The sequence below is a fragment of the Poecilia reticulata genome, linkage group LG17 (assembly GCF_000633615.1).
Source record: "Poecilia reticulata strain Guanapo linkage group LG17, Guppy_female_1.0+MT, whole genome shotgun sequence".
NCBI classification, from domain to species: domain Eukaryota; kingdom Metazoa; phylum Chordata; class Actinopteri; order Cyprinodontiformes; family Poeciliidae; genus Poecilia; species Poecilia reticulata.
In genome coordinates this window covers 19281990-19299787 of record NC_024347.1, presented here as the reverse complement: position 1 = coordinate 19299787, position 17798 = coordinate 19281990, and the positions used below count along the sequence as shown (strand labels likewise).

The window sequence follows — 17798 nt, the reverse complement described above, 5'->3', positions numbered from 1 at the left end:
TTTCCGCACCATTTACTGCGAGTGTAGCGATTGTCCTGAAATCAGGCCAGTGTCATGTACACCTTAAATATTTGATGCTTTTTTAGAAGCAGAAATCTGCTGCCACGCGAGTGAACTCTGGAGGATTGGCGTTCTGTAGTCACAGGAAAAAGAAACGCATTATCTTAGCCGCTAATAAATTCTTCATGTGTCTGATTTGTGAATATTGAAACAGATCAGAAATGTTTCAGTTTGTGCGTGAATCAGTCTACTCAAACGCTCAGTCTTACATTAAAAATAAATATTTTTTTCCAAAAAAGGAAGTAGAAGAAAAATGTTCAAAAACAGCAAACACTGTTTCTAATAAAATGATTTTTTTTTTTTTTTTATTTCACCAGTGAATTCAAGTAAGTATGAGAAGCAGGGTCCTCCTCTCATCAGTCATATTCTTTAGAATCATGGAACAAAAATGTCACTAATGTTAATTATTTTAGTTTGAAATAACTTCCAAACTCATGTAACGCATGTAAAATGTTTACTGTGGATTGTCACGAATGACTATTGTAATTAAGATGCAGAAATACACTTACATTTTTTAGAACATTTCTCATATTTCCTCACATACTTATTAGCAGTTGCGTCATCCTCAGCTGCTTTAAATTTCAGTCCGTTCACAATTAATGATCTGTGGCATAACACCCATTAACGCTTTTCTAATGTGACACAAAAATATGGTTTAGAATTATCATTAAGGAAATTATGATGAAGCCATGGAAAAAAATCCCATTAGCACGCCTGTCAGTGTTCTTGACGTGCGGCTGAGTGTGTTGGACCCGGGTGTCGCGGGAGCTGGCCGATATCTGTCCTTTTTCCGTGGCATGTGTCGCTCTTGTTGTCATGGCTTGTCTGCCACATGGAGACACACTTCTGAGTCAGAGACAGTGACTGATTTGTACCACTGCTGTTTCTGATATAATAGTAAGAGGATGAATGGCATTAATATTTTCTGGAAGCTGAATTTGCACAACGTGCATAATGAGATTTTTGATTCATGAGATAAAAAAAAAAAAAAAAAAACTGGCACAAATGGGGTGGTTTTCTTTTCTCTTTTTATGTGCAATTTGTTTCACACAATACGTGAAACAATATGTGAAGGACTACAAATATTATGCAACACGATCAACATGCTTTTCTGCAGCAAATTATTTATGACACTAATCACCAGTTCAAATAATGCTCATTAAGAAAGTTATTCATGTGCAGTGCGTGTCCTCCTCCCTCCCTTCTCCCCGGCCCTAATTGAGGAGGGTTGACCTCTTGACCCGAGCTAAATTGAGTTGTACTCCCCGTGGCGAGCGTCTCCTTCCCGGTCAGTCAGGGCGGATTACACAGCCATTGTGTTCGGCACTGTATCGTCCTCGCTGGCTGTAACCAAGCAGATGAGTCACGCATATCCAGGAACACACTTCRGGGCTGTTTAAATGTCTGTGAGTAGCTCACCCCCAACACACACCATACAAAGGCTTACAGGCACAAGTATGGAAAAAGAGCATAAAACATATTCTCTATTCGTACATCTTTGTGTGCTTACACACACACACACACACACACCTAAATCTATTGTCTTACACGGTCTGATATTCTTTTCTTCCATTTGGGTATTTTGAATAAGTGCTTTTTTCAGCTTTTCCAGGCTATTTTTCTCTGCATTTGTCTTGTTTAATTTTGTTATTTTTTCCCATATCAGATAAAAAACAACAACATTGACTAAATATCTTAAGGCTATTGAACAACCGTTACATGTGTTTATGGTCAGTATGTTAAGTGTTGCAGAACTGCTTTTTTTCCCGCTGCAATTTTTTTTTTAAATTAAAGSTTCTTTGCCCAATTTGTCCCAAGTGTGCTCAATGCTGTATCAACAATGCGTCGCACAATGATTGCAGCCTGACGTCGCCTGAGTGATACACTGTACCTTGTCAAACATTAATTAACTGATAGCAGCGATGCGCCTACAATACTGTGAACTAAGTTTTACTCAAGTCATTACAAGCCAATCATAAGCTTAAGAACACATTAATTAAAAAGCCTCTGTTAGTTATATTTGCTCGGTTCTCTTTGTTAATCATAGTCCAGCTTGTTAAAAACATCCCTTTACTTGACAGCTTACCCTTCGCGATCGCTCCAAGCTGGCTATTAATTATCAAGCAGCCAGGTACAAATGAGAAAAGCGTTTGCGTGGCGGTGGAAGTTGTTTACTTTAAATGGCAAAACTTTTAATAAGTTCACCGTGGTGACAAATCATCGCAAACTGCAGTAATGTTTAAGTTCTTATGGCATTGCAAGATAGAATTTTCTGCCTGAGCTCCCTCATCTTCGCCAACAGTGACGGTAATCAAAACAAAAACTCTAGCTCCCGCCACCATTCTCTGATAGAACGGCGGGGGATTTATTAGGACCCCCTATCTGTAGCCCATTTAAATGATCCGAGATGCAAGGCGCTCAACAGTGCTACAGAAACTCATTAAACTCTCAGGGCGTCAGTCACAGAGGCCTCCTTTAACAGGACAAGTTTTCTCCGAAGGCTGAAACAGCGGTTCTGAGGGGACGCACTACCGCCGTGGTGTCCAACCAGGACTATGTCACCATTTTTAATTGATTGAACTAATTAATTGTCTGACTTTTGACCAGTTGTTTTGCATATTTTCCATATGCAGCACATGGACGCATTGAAGGAAGTCTTTCCAAAAAGAGCATTACAGGCATGTAAATGGTTATTTTCTGGAAGTCATCATGGACTGGCAAGAAAACAGACATCTTCTGCTGTTTTGTGTCTCGCAAAAAGCAGCTCGACTCTCCTCTTCATTTTTCCACTGATGTTTGTCACCCTGCTTGACACGGACTCTTACTCCCCCGTGGAAAAGGCTTCTGCCACCATAGGATCCCCATCTTAATTATGCAAAGTACAGGATATTTTGTGCAATTTTAAAAGTGCGCCAATTTCTGCTTTGGCAGTCACTGCCATACTCCCCTACTGGGAGGTCCTGTCAGCCCCCCCCCCCCCTTCAACTCCCTTCCTTTTTGCCCAAGAAAATGAAAGGCTAGAAAGAAAGGACATAATGGAGAATGCATTTCAACTGCAGGGGTGGAACGCAGAGGCGTATGAAGTCCTCAGTGAGACCCTCATTTTACATAGAACAGGTGGGAGACTCTTTTGTTCTCTTCCCGCTGTTAAAATCCATTTCGTTTCTTGTGCTTGACATGCCACAAGAAAGTCTCACCAGCTCTAAAAAGGCTCCAATTTAAAAAGGTTCTGCCTTTAACTAAACACAAGTCATGTTTTTCCAAGGCTTGTGTTGTTGTCAAAAAGTCAAAAGTGACTTAGTTGCCATGCACCTAATGAGCAGAGTCTCCATCATGCTATCTCTATATCGTCACCCTCCCTGTTAGAGTAAAAGCAGTGACAGTTATGACGCAGAAACTGAATCTTAACTGGATATTTCATAATAACAGAGATACAACAATAAATTGACCCGAGAGAGGAATCGGCTACTTTTCCTTTTATCAGGTCTGGTAATCAAATCCAGAAATGTTTTTATACCTATTTATTTGATGTATCAAAAACTTAAGTTTAATAAAGTTTATATCAAATACAATTAATAAAAATGTTTAATAAAAAAGTTTAATAAAAACAGACAAAGGTACTTTAATGAATACAGGAATTTCCTTGTACCATTTTCCTTCTTTAATAGAATCAAAACTGCTACTTCCATAAATGAACCTGTAGCAAATATTTATTTTTGATGTGTTACAGGTAAAAGAAGTAGTTAGATCGGACCTTAAGGGAAGCCAACAATCTGTATCGGCAAGGAAACTGGTGATACTTTTAGCATGTGCATTTTGATTTCTGTGCACTGGAATCTGCTCTTCCGTCTAATTTGTAAAACTAGCATGCTGCTTAGTCGTCTTACTAATGTAGTCATCAAGGTATTTTTTTTTTCTCTGACTTAGTCGATGTTGATATCGGGGAGGCGTTCCAAGGGAGACGTTTATAATTCATCACGTCATTACCTAGTCCAATATGTTATTTACGTGTGTGGCTGTTTGCCTTTTTGCCAGAGCTCCTACACTTGAAAGGCTTGTGTGGATTCCCAAACCACAGGTTGAGCCATCGAGAGCATCTGAAAGCTCTTTTAGTTTCCATATAGAAGAAAAAGAATCAAAAATCTCAATTTGTCAAAGTTGTTTTTCACTGTTAACTGTTTCTTTCCTTCCTTTCTCCCCCTCTTCTCTTTTTCTTTCTTTTTTTTTTTCTGGCAGTAGAAGACAATGTGACAGAGGACCAGCACAGTCCTGGGCAGACTGCCATTCCAAGCGGTAATGCTCCATTTCATATTTCATCATTTTCGGCTGGAAAGTGGATCATGTGTCTGTATGCGTGTGTTTGTGTGCGTGCGTGTGTGTGTGTGTGTACGCGTCTGTCTGTAAAACCTTAGTTTGGACAAGACTGATGAAAAAGTATGAGGTTTCCTATTTTTTACGGTTTTCATGGCGTAAACTGTATGGTTGCATGTGTTTTCCATGAGAATAAGGGAAAGAGCGGTGATGCATCGTCTTGTGTGTGTGTGCATGTGTGTATGCCGGGTCTGCATGCATGCATGCATGCCAGTGTGCCCATAGCCGTCCTTGTGTTTCTGTGTGTTCTCGCTGTCTTTTTTTTTTTTTTTTACACTCTTTGTTTCCCAGCCCCTCTGTATGATGTAAAATAGAGCTTCGCAGATGAATGTGTCCTGTCTCCATGCGTGCCATTCACAGTGGCCCTCCAGGAACAGAGCGGTAATTCAGGTCAGGCTAGCAGAAAGCCCCCTATGAATGAAGTCTGCTTCTGATGCACCACACAGTATATTTTCATTTCATTTGTCTCTGGTAAAGGTTAAGTCTCAGGCGTGGTTATTTTAAACCCGATATGGATGGTTTTGCCCAGCAGGCTGGGGACCACGAGTACACCTAGGCTGCCACATTAGTCCGGCATTTACCCATAGCTCTCTGAGTGCTCCTGTGCAAAACACTGAGGCTGTGTGCAGCACTATAAATACTTGCTTGGCTCAGCTATGTTTGATCTTTTTAAAACTTTTATGTCTAAGGAGTTCTGGTGTAAAGAGATCTCATGCCACAAGATCTTGCGATATTGCCACAGTATTCCTTGTCAACCTCTATCCACTTGCTCTCAGCTTGTGATCAAGTAACTTTATATCATTTCATTAAATTGGCCCCAGATATGATGGTGATTGCTGTGTATTTATTGATTTTTGTTTTCAAGTAAGACAGGAAGCAGTTCTGTTGTGTTGACAGAGTTGACTGACAAAAGTACACTGTTGGTTTGGCTGTACTTGGTTTCAGAAGCATTAAAAACCTTCATCAGTATTTATCTGATATAATTTTGGGTTCTCAATGTCATTAACATTAAAACATGTACAAACAACCTGAAAATTATTTTTAAACACTCTACGAAGCATTCACAGCATGTGTGGGTGACCAATGGCACCTAACAATGCTAATGTTAACATCTGGTTTAAAGTTTACTATTGGGATTAAACTTAAAGATTAATTCAATGTTCTGGATAAATCTGAATTACACTTGATAACCTCGAATTTGAAATATAAAACACTGATTTCAGCAGAAGTGGATAATTCTACACTGCACACGTTTGTATGTACATTGTCCCTGACGTTATAAAGCATTTCAAACTTTTTGTTTTATAAACTGGGACTGCATTTGGTCCATTCCAGTTTAAGATTAAAATGTGACCAAACCTGATCTGGATATTTCTGCTGAGAAATGTTTCTCTAAAACAGATTCTAATTTGTGGAACCTGATTATATCTCTTTGATTGTTGCCACCACATAGAAAGCACCAATATTGTCCCATTCTTTAATTTTTTTTTCTTTACCCCTGTATTGATAAGTATCAGTTGGTTCTTTTGTGAAAAGGAGCTACTTTCCCCCCCTCTTCTAAGACTGGACATAAGAGACTAACTTGCCTCAGAGATCTCCTGTCATCCAGAGCCAAGGCAGAGCTAATGAGTGTGCCTGATTACAACGACCCCCTCAGACACACGAATCTCCCCTCTCACCGTCCCTCCACCGCCTCTATCTCCAGAGTGAGGGGAGACAGCCGCTGCATGATCGATGTCTGCCTGTGGAGAAATCAGGAGGGCGCCCAAATTAATTTCTCACTTTCCTCATTTGACTTCATCTGACTGATTTATTTTGTGCATGGATTGACAAACGGTCAATGAGAAAATGAGCCGTTTCGAGTGGAAAACTTTTAAGTTGCTGTCAAACCCGTCGCCCGCAACTTTAAAAATGTTTCGACACAGGTAATCAAACAGCGGTCGCTCCAACTTACAGCTGAAAAACATCAAGTTGAAAAGCAACAGAAAGGGCTCACCTGATTTTTCTCCATCTGGCACATTGATGGACAGTCCCACAAAAGCCGTTTGACTTCTGACAAGCCGATAGSTTAATCAGACAGGGTTTCAAGACCTGCCACTGTAAGTTGTGGACTTTTGTGACTCTGCAAGCTTRCTGCAAGTCCTGCATCTTGGCTCTCATTCATATTTGATTAGTAGCAGAAGCAAAGGATAAATTCTAACAAAAGAGACTCCTCTAACAGATAGACACTAAAATGTATAGTGGAGAGAGGCAGGAACAGCTTGATGTCTGAGATTTAATGAGGCAGTATGCTTTTTTTTTTTTTTACGAAGAGAGTCTGGGGCGGCTTAAGATCTGCAGCTTGGCTGTACCATTGTACAGCCTGTATGCAATTATGCCACATGCTTTGTCCTCGTTTTCCCGCCTTTACATATATTATTTTTTTCTTGCTTACTTGTTCTTGGTGAAGTGAGACTGATAAGGGTTTTTTTGTATTTTTTACCCCCGTAAGATCATTTCACCTCTGTCAAAGGAAGGTGGCTGAGAACAGTTGTAGAGATCTGAAGTCTTGACTAGGTGCTGTGGTGTATGTTCAGAGTAGTGTGGTGTCATTGTGCGGCGTTGGAGACTCTGGCTCTGCTTAGGTTCCGGCTGCCCACAGATCAATGTACTGCAGGGCTCACTACAGCAGGAAGAGGAAGGGACTCTTTCACTCCACCACTTCAGAAAATCATACTCTCTATTATTCATTTCCTTTGATGTTTTCCTGCACTAATGGCATGGCAAGGCGCTCTGTTCAATATTATCACTCCCAGTGAGGGAGTTGGTAAGACAGAAAGAAAGAGCATTCGGTATGTTCAAATGTTGTTTCTCATTCAGCTGCTTTGATTTCCCCCCTCTTTCTTTGTACGCTTGTATCTCTTCTGAGCGCTCAGGTTTTACTGGTGGATGATGCTTATTGTGTACCTGCGCTTCCGTCAGTCAGCATTCTCTCTTTCTCTCTCTCTCTCTCTCTCTCTCTCTGCGTTGTCTTCATTGTTTGTTCTAACCATATTGTAATTGTTTGAGATCTGTATCACTTTCATCTCAGCTTTTTTTTTTTTTTTGGAAAATGTACGGCAATTTTATTTTTTGTGCTAAATAATAAACCCAAATTGTGATGTGTTCAGAACGGTTAGAGAAACAGCTCTTGACGAACACCTTTGCCATTCTACTTTTACGTTTCCTCGCATATGAATATTAAGCTGTCCTTTAATAAGAACTTGGAGGACTGGGAGCGGGTAAAACCGCGCACATCAACCATAAGAACTYCCCCCRACCCCCTCCCTACATCTTCACCGCTACAGTCTTTCTATATAAGTAAACTCCTAACAAACGCTAAGAATCCCACAAGTTCCAAGCTTGCAGCTTCGCCGCCTGGATGATGATGTTCTTTAATGATGGGGGGAATGAGTCGATCTGATGAAGAGTCCTCTAAATCCCATCCACACAGAGGAGGGTACACTCAGAGGCACATGTGGCATTAGAATGTGGTGTGACCTATATATGTTGGGTGCTCAGCAGAAGTTTTAGATTTTTAAATAATGAGGTGCCGGCAAGCCTGTGAAGGTTATTCAATCTTAATGTCCTCCTATTTCTGACAGCCTCCCTCACTCTGATAAAGAAGTGCGCTCACCTTTGATCAGGCCCGCCGACACGTGTCGACAGAAGCTGCTCACTGGTTAAAATAAATTCTTAATTTGAACTTGGGGGTGGGTGGTTRCAGGGTGGTTTGCCAGGGAGGGAGACGAGTGGGGGGACCGGGAGGGGAGTCGTGAGACGAGGATCTCTTGAAAACGATGGAAGGGGGGAAATGAGCGGATTGGTGCACTGGTAATGATATTTTTGACACCACATTCTTCCATTGCACAAAGAACGCTCCATCAGGGTTTAGTTTGATTGAGGCCAACATGCTTTTTTTTCTTCAGGCATGTGAGAACACAGCCCTTAGTGATTTTATTCTTCTTTGTATGTTGTGCCTAAATTTGGATGAATGCAAAATTAAAACAAAACATCCATGAATCTTTTCCTTGTTTTAGGATCTTGATGCTTTTGTCTAACCTTTTYGCTTAGGGTCAGACACAATTCTATCCCAAGAGGTTAAAGCGAAAGATCTTATTCAGAGTTTAACTTTTCTGATTAGGATTCTGTTGAGTACAGCCTTCACTGAAGCTTCGTGTCACATTTTCAGGCATGAGACTGAAATTCTTACAGTATGATAAACATAATGCAATGCTCTATGAATGGAACTACTATTATAACACAGATGTTTAAAACTAAATGTTTCATCTGATCTAATTGCTTTATGTACATCAGAAAGAATTGAAAATGTTTGACAGATATAACATTATTGTTATAATACAGATATAACAATATTAATGTTAGCATTCATATATTTAGTCTTTTTTTTACTGTAATACATATCAATTTTATGTATGTATGTATGTTTGAGAATCATTAATCGGTAATAAATATTGGGGGGACGACAAGGATGCCTTCCAATCTCATAAGAAATGACCAAATTACCAGTGGAAACATCCAAAAATATGGTTTAGCAATTATAAGAATGTTGTTATTGCTGTAATGCCAAAAAAAAAAGATTTTTCACCAATTACTGAAAAAGCTGTGAATAATTTTGACATGCCATTTTTAATAAGGTGTATGTTTAAAATGTATGTTTTTTTTCAGCAGTGAATTTTCTTTTGAAAGATCCCGGTCTCATTTTTATCAAAAGCCAACATCTTAGTTGGATGATTTTTTTTTTTTTACATCTGAAACTGTCAGTTGTGTAGCAATGTGAAATAAATGTATGTATAGGTGCAATTTTATTTTTTCTTTTATGTTTTACCATATTTAAAATTATTATTATAAAAAATTATTTATTATATAAAATTATTTTTTAATACAGATCCTACTACTACTACTACTACTACTACTACTACTACTAATACTACCACTACTACCACTACTACTACTACTACTACTACTATTACCACTGCTACTACTACCACTACTACTACCACTACTACTACTACTACTACTACTACTACTACTACTACTACTACTAATAATAAATAGTAACAGCCTTTAACTTAGGCAGATTCTGGTTTAATTATAAAAAATATTGTACCCATTTTCATTTAGTTGCATGAATACAAAAAGCTAATATCAACTGTCAGTCAGTTTGTGTGGTCAGCTGTAGTTGGTTGCTTAGCTAGTCCTTGTTTCAAATATTTGTTCTACTTGAAAGCAAAAAAGGAAGTATAGAAATAGTCTTTCAGCCATCTGACCAACAGTGTGCAGCAATTGATGGAGGAAAGACAGTGCTGTACTACTTTAAGCTCTACACAACCAGAGACACATCTAGCCATTGTATCAGTTTCCCTGTCTAAATAAAACAAACTTTAAAACTTTGGAACATTATGACGAAAAACTGCAGCACTTACAGAAATAAACTTTCTGTAAGTGCTGCTTCTGTAAGTGCTGCTTGAAACTTTTCTGTAACTTCATGCCAATAACCATCCCATGCCTACTCATTCTATTCCCTTATGTAGTTTTTCCCACTCCATTCCTGTGGGTTCTTGCCCTTGCTCTTTCCCTGTGGTCAGTGTCTCCACCTGTCTCAGTGTGTGGGCCAGACAATGGTGGAGCTTCCCTGCCAGGGACCACATATCCCCAGTGGGGCTAATGGAGCAGAAAGGAGAATATCAATTAAAAGGTTATAAATATTTAAGAGCAGAAATATTCAATAATATAAGGGTGGGGGGTCCAAGAGACTCCTGAAGTCTCAAAGATGAAAGTTGTGGCATGATAAATGTCACCAGGCACCACAAGTGTGCACATGATTGATGGATTTTGGACTCAGTGCGATATTACATAGCTGTAAAGATGTCAATATCCATTCAGATCCCCACATTTTATGAGCCCTGGATTAATGCGCTTTTAGTTTGGTAAAGATTGGAAATTCATCTGTAGAAATCTTTTTGGTGAGCTCTTCATTATCCCCCTGTGGCCCTGACACCCCACCCCCACATGAATAATTTCTTAGTTACAGCTATTATCCTTCTTTGAACTTCTTTTTATCTAAATATGGATCAGATCAGCAAATGGTCTGCCCTCTCTCTGGTCCTTCTGCACCAATCATGTCATTTTGATTCTAAAAATCAACACAGACATTAGTCTGATTTAAAAAAAAAAAAAAAACACTGAAAATGTTGCACATCTTCCCCCAGTATTCGGCATATGATTGTCAGCCATTCCAAGCATGCCGGTATTGATCGACTGTCCAGCCTGCAGAGACTGGTAGAAGAGGATGTCCTGATCTGATGGATTACTGTATGAGACCCAGAGGCACAGGAACCTCAGTATTGATGTGGCTCTTTAATCCCTGGGTTGGACGTGACCTTGCCCTGTAACCTCAACCCCCACCACCACCACCCCTGAAAAACATACATACTCAACATCAACTTCCAGTTTCAAACTCACCAGCAGTTCCTTGTTGGAGTTTGTACTTCCAGATACTCTTCTTGAAAAATTCTTCTCTGTCTTAGAAGCTGACCAGTGGGAGTCACAGCTGAAACCTGTCACCTAAAAGAAGGGAACAACAATTGAAGTTAGTTCAGACTCGCACATACATAAAGATATTCACAATTATCTCCTACTTTGGTTTGGTAGAGCTCAAAAAATTCTAACAAATTACATGGAGTTTGTGGTAATAGTGTGAAAAAATGTGAAAATCTTTAAACAGAATTGCTTACTGTAAAATGCTAAAATAGAGTCATCAGTAGTTTTCACTGACAGAATGAGTCTGTAATATTAAATAAGTGAATGATTCATGAATAGATTTGGGGGGGGAAAAAATCACAAGTCACATAACTTTCTCCGCAAACTGCCTGTGAGGRAAAAAAAATTATATAAAGTGTTCAGTTTTCATTTTATACTACAAATGCAGTCTCTGCATGTGTGGATGAATCATAAGTCTATATTGTGTGGCTTTTGGCCTCAGTCAGAAGTGTTTTCCCAGGAGCAAGAAAGGCTGCGTCTGCGAGGATTGGGTTGGGATTTTCATTTTCTTGAAACACCTTCTGTTCTGTTCTGCATGGTCCCACCTGGGACCACGGCACTGATATTTTTAGAGGGCATGTTCCGAGAGCCTCCGTCGCCAAGAGGGAAGGACAATGGAGGGTGTGATGTTACATCAATACTTGGCGCAAGTGGGGGAAAGGAAAAATCCTGGGTGGCCTTGATGAGTTCTGGAACGCCTTTCCTAGAGGAATTTCACAATATAAGAGAAGGAGGTCTTAAAATGGTTCCTCTACAACCCAATATATGAACGCCCACACCTGTGCATGTCGGTGCCACACACTCTTTGCCCTCAGGTGCTGTTAACAGTTTGCTGGATGAAAGAAAAAAAAAGAAAACTGGCTTTCACCTAATGTTCCCCTGCAGAGTTTCCAGACAAGCAGAAGAACACTTTCATCAGTGGGGCTTAAAATGGCTGCTGGTAAAGTGCAAAGGTTCTTCTCCCAGACAAAACATAACGTGATTGACAACACCGTTTGTCTGAGGGTGCTGTCTTTTAATCAGATTGGCTTAAAGATTTTTCTTCATTATAGCGAGAAATACAGATTTGGCGAGTAATTTGAAAGATGGTTTCTAGTCCTGGCTCAGGGTAGTCGGTGGCTTACCCTTGGCGATGCTGCGGCACAAAGACAACAAGAGACAAAACTGCAGATGGATTGAAGAATATTGATGTGCACGACCCGCGGCTGCCTGCGAGCAAGGGTGAATAATTTAAGCAAGTGTGTTGTGACGACAATCTCATGCACAACAATCTCGGTTTTTGCATTTATTTTTTATTTTTTTAAAACCAAGCCGCGCTCCGAATATTCACAGTCCTGTCTTTGTCTGATGCTGTTTGAAGCAGTTCAGCACTCGCTTGGTGAAATTTCATATATCTTTGGTCCAGCCAAAAACTGCAATCCCAGATTTATTAACTGCACATATTCCCATCAGTCTAGTTTCATATACTAAAGTTTTGCTTGGGTGAAGCAGGGCAAACACAACGTAAAACCATTTCTAATAACAAGAGTGTGTGTTTGTGTGTTAGAAATGAGTGTGTGCCAACTTCTCTGCTTGTATTTTTCTCACTCCACCTGCCCAACACTTCTGTTATGGCACGAATGGTTGAGTTACAGAGGTTCAAATTGAACCTGCATTTTTATTACAGCTTTTATTATTGTTTTTATTAAATCCAGAGTCTAGAAATCCATTTTATCGTCACCCAGAGGAAGCTGTAGTACCTCACTGTGCGGGTCACCCTTCTGACTATGTGGTACTGTCATTTCCTGTGGCTTCGTAGATCCAGAGTGCGCCCTCGAGAGGGTGGCAGAGGATGGTGAGGCCGGGCATCTGAGGAAGAGGCTGCTCTCTCCAGAGGAAGGAGAGGAGGGAGAAGAGGAGGACGAGGAGCCTGCTCTGCACAGCTGCGACAGCTGCCGGCAGGTGTTCGAGTCGCTGAGCGATCTCACCGAACACAAGATTAATCAATGCCAGCTGACAGGTAAACAACGTTCAGCCCACCGAGCCTCCCCTCCACTCTGCCACTCAGCTCTTCTCCCACTCCCACTCTCGCTCTGTGCCTTCAATAGAGAATATGCCACGCTACGTGTGTTAGTACACTGCACTAAGGGGAGCACAACACCAGATTTCTAGTTTTTCTGGTAAATATCTACCAACAAAGGCCTTGGCACATGTGCCGTGTTATTTATATGCACCTTACATGCTGGAATATGGCACACAAATATGGCCTATGTGAATCATTGTAATATTATTTACAGTCTGGGCCATAGCCTTCCTTGTTTCACCATAAATCCTTATATGTTTGTAATCTGGAGCTGCGTGGTCCAGCTCCTCAGCTGGAAACAGTACATCGCTGTAAGAAAGTCCCCCAGTCAGCCCCACTGTTAGTAAACTGCAGTAGTGATACCTTGTGGGACTGAAGAAGAAGGATGCCATTGGCAGACTCTGTCATTGACCTGTTGATGGATGAATAGGACTATAAATACACTGACAAGGTGGCAGACAGAACTAATGATGTGAACTGAAGGTTTCCATGTGCTTCTCCTGGATTTGCTGTCCTCCTTTACACATCCTGATGAGCCTAAATTGAGAGATGCCATCTGAAGCACGCTCAAAAACACAACACGAGGCAGGACACCAATATTTGAACTTTTATTTGTCGTTTAATGAAAACTTAAGGGTTACTCATGAGAATCTYTGCTTAGTCTGTGTTCTGTTTACATTCATGCGCAGTTTGGTTTCACATTTTGCAGCCCACAGTCAGCCAACCACAAATTATAGGTTAGATATCCCAAGAGCATTACAAAGATTTTCCATCATCTTCAAAACACTCTCAAGTCTGGTGTTTGAGTGTTTTTTTTTTCCTTCATAGTTTGTATGAAATTGACAGTGTTGTTTCTTCAAGCAGAAATGCATTGCATGCTCATTGCATGTGAAGCGGCTTGCTTACATATATCTGTGGGCCTGCCGCTGGTGTGAAAAAAGTACCAAAAAAGTGTAAAATTAAAGAAAAACTGTTCCCTTTTTTTGTTGTTTTTTTTCTGTTTTTTTGTTTTTGTTTTTCCTGCTGAGTCGCTGGCATTAAACCCAACAGTTTGTGTTTGAAAAAAATTGTAATGGGTGACATCCTCTCAGCTATTTATGTTCCAGAATATGAGCCTGTCTGACCTTGAGATCTTTTTTTTTCCCCATCAACAAACAACCACAAACTTCAATGTATTTTATTGGCATATTATGTGATACACCAGCACAAAATAAGAGATAATTGTCAAGTGGAATAAAAGGGATACATGTATTTTTTAAAGAGGAAGTATTTTCCACGAAGAGTGCAATTTTATAGAACAGTCAAGTAACTATGTTTCTTTCAGTTGTTATATGTGTGCTGTATTTATCAAACATAACTTAAAATAAATTTGACTTTTTAGTTTGATGCCTTGAAATTGAGCCTCTCTCTGACATGAAGCTAAAAAAATTATTTTACATAACACCCTTCTTTTAAATGTTTTACTTATAATAAAAAGTCTCAAGACTCATGGTAACTCAGGAGGAGCTCCAGAGATTCACACCTTCTTTTAAGGGGACAACTACTGACAAAAATTGCCCCCCTTTGCACTAACACGTCAATAAATCCAGTAAAAACAAATGTCTTCAGAAGCCTCATAAATGGAGTCCATCTGTGTTTAATTTAGTCTCGGGCTCCCTACTAAAACATGGTCATCCACCTAAACTGACTGGCTCGGCAAAGAGAGGATCATTTACTTAGGAGGCCAAGAGGCTCATAGTAACTCTGGAGGAGCTCCAGAGATTCACTTCTTTTAACAGGACAACTATTGATCACACACTACACAAATCTGACCTTTATGTATGATTGGCACAAATTAAGTTATTTTTCAAAAGAAGCACAATAAGTTTTGCTTGCATTTTTCCAACCACAACGTACAGTACATGACACACAAGTAAAAGAAGGTGATCTGGTCAGATGAGACCACAATTGTTCCTGTTCTATGCACAAAATATTGTGAGGAAAAATAACATCACCCTAAACACACCATCCCTACAATAAAGCTTGAAAGAGACAGAATGTCATATCGGGATGGTTCTCTTTAGGTGAACAGTGAAGCAGGTCAGTAAACCTGGATTGAGATAATTACAGGACAAATCTGGAAATGTTTTAAAATAATTGATACAAGGATGAAGGCAGAGCTATAGAGCTTCAAACAGAATTATTTAAGTTTGGAAACCAGTTATTTTCATTCCACTTTACAACTAGACACTGTGTTTTCTGTCATATAGAAATCCCAGAGAAATGCACCGAAGTTTACATTTGTAAAAAGACAAAACATGAGAAAGTTCAAAAGGCCTGGATACTTTTTTACTTTTAAAAGGCAAAACACAAAGGATTTTATGCAATAGAAATATAAAACAACTTCTTGTTTTAAACGAAAGGAAAATCTTTTGTTCGCTGCCACATGTAACAGTGGTCATTACTGACAAAGTCATTTTTTTTCTATAATTAAGCCCAATCTTTTGTAAATGTCAATCTAACAGACAAATAACTCTTAATTGCTCAATGATAGGAAGAAAAAAAAAAAAACATCGTTTGGATAAGGGCCCCTGTGGAAACTAAACAAAAGAATCTAATTGCCATTAGGGTATTGTGATTGTGCAGAAACACTCTATTAGTATTCAAACACAGCAGGAGAAAAGAAACTTCTAGATGGCATACTAAGTACTTTGAATGTGTGTGTGCGCGTGTGTGCGCATGCTCATTTGTGTGTTCTCAGGAATATCGAAAGATTTCCTACGTGGCATTATGTAGACATCCATGACCAATTAATCAGCCTTACATCAAGCCTCTGCTCACAGATGGATGCTTTATTAGAACCATTTTCTAATCAACCACCAGCACCTGCTAAACTCTCCGTTTTTTTTACAATTTCAAATGTTTTATTTTTGGTAAACAAATTGCAGAGCTTGACTGGAACCAATCCACATTTTGGAAATTTGCATGCTCACAGAACTTGGGCCTATACAGTCTGTTACTAGAACTGCATGTGACCATATATGCAGGCATTACCTCACATGTGGCTTCTGTTTCTTATTAAGCTTCACCCTTATGCTAGTATCTAAAAACGAGAAGACGAAAATCTGCGAGACAAAACAAACTATATAAAGTCAAAACATTTTCGAACTGTCTGCCCGACCACGCCCGGCGAACAGAAGGACAGAGAAAGATGTCACATGCAACCTTCGATCAATGGCAGCCATCGTCTCTCCCTCCATCTAGCAGAGGTGTAACACCTTTCCATGCACTTAAGCTGTGACCACTGCAGTGCGCTAAGGGAGCGCATGGGTATGGATTGCCTGGTGTCCCCGATGCGATCGGTGGTATTGATCGCGCTAATGCTGGACTGCGGAGGAAGGCGAGAGCCTGAGAAATGGAGCAAGGGAGAAGAAGGGGAGAGGGAAGCAGGGAGAGAAAGTGCTGCAGGAATGTGTCCCCAGGGGAGCTCGTCTTGGGCTGGGGCAGGGCTTCAGGAATGCTCCCCAGGAGATCCCAGTGAAGGCTAGGGCAGGGCTGCAAGAATGTTACTCCAGAGAGTTGAGAGTGGAAGCTGGCTGGGGCAGGGCTTAAAGAATGTTCCCCCAGAGCACCCCTTTAACTCCGGGGCAGAAGTGAAGGGAGTTTTGTGGGGGTGGGGGTGGAGAGTTTTCCTCAGGCTCCAGGATGGCTGCAGATCAGGTTTCCGTGTGGGGATCAGCATCCTGCCGACAGGGCTTCAGGCTGCCCTAGGGAGGAGGCAGGAGGCTGGAGGCATAGCTATTCCACAGGCCTTTCCAAAAACATTTCACAAATGCTTTGTCTCTGTATCACACTGACTCAGTGGATTATCTGTACTACCTCATATTGTTACAGATACTTCACAAAGAAAGAGAAACCGTATCTGTAGTTTGACTTTTGGTCTCAGTTGGTGCAAGACATGTTCATATTGCCAGATATGAGATTGCGACGGCAGTCAATGCAACCTGCCCTCAGACCCTTTCGCCTCTTCTCATTTCCACGTGTTTACTAGCAAGCCCACACTGTAAATAAAAATAACACCTCTTGCTCAAAGTTGATTTTAAAAGATTGCATTTTCGGCATCATTTCTTCAGTCCCGACTCTCCGATGGTATTTGAATAGCCAAGCGCACACACTGGCTGTCAGCCTGGTGGCTATTCTTTCATTACGGGTCCAGCTCCCCTGAGCAACACCTTTTCTTGTGTCCTTCACTAGAGGAGGGGCATGGCCGCCCACTCCCCCCCCTCCCCATGAGAGATCCTTGCCCTGCTATTTTAACCCTCTGTGAGATGACCTTTTTAATAAGTGTCTTTCTCTGTTTTCCTGCCGGCCACTGTGCGAGCAAACAGAGCATGTCTTCTGCTTCCCTCAGATAAAGGAATCAATCAGAGAGGGTGCAAGAGGAAAAAAAAGAGAAGACAGATAACTGGGCCATATATGGATTTATATTATGCAGATTTCCCTTTTTCCGCATCCCTGTAGACACTGCAAAATGCATTCGGCTTCAATAAGAAAACATTTTCAGATTTATGAGACAATACAAATGAAACACTAATGCTCAGTGAGAAACAATAATATCCCGACACAACACAGAAGATGCTGATTTGATTGGAAAAGTTTGGATAGAGATAAAGTCTCTATTTGTGAAGGGAAACACTCATAGTGCTGTTGAACTGTATTTGGCTTGTCACATATTTCCTCCATT

General features: G+C 40.4%; 1 protein-coding gene across 1 annotated transcript in view; it reads left to right on the top strand.

Moving 5' to 3' along the window:
- The window catches only part of LOC108167121 (uncharacterized), an 18600-nt gene extending 4191 nt beyond the window's left edge, over positions 1–14409 (top strand). Inside the window, exons 4-5 of the mRNA XM_017310236.1 lie at positions 4297–4353; positions 12812–14409. Of these exons, the coding sequence (XP_017165725.1) occupies positions 4297–4353; positions 12812–13164 (410 nt within the window). The 3' untranslated portion in view covers positions 13165–14409. The remainder of the gene's footprint in view (positions 1–4296; positions 4354–12811) is intronic.
- Positions 14410–17798: the final 3389 nt, after the last annotated feature.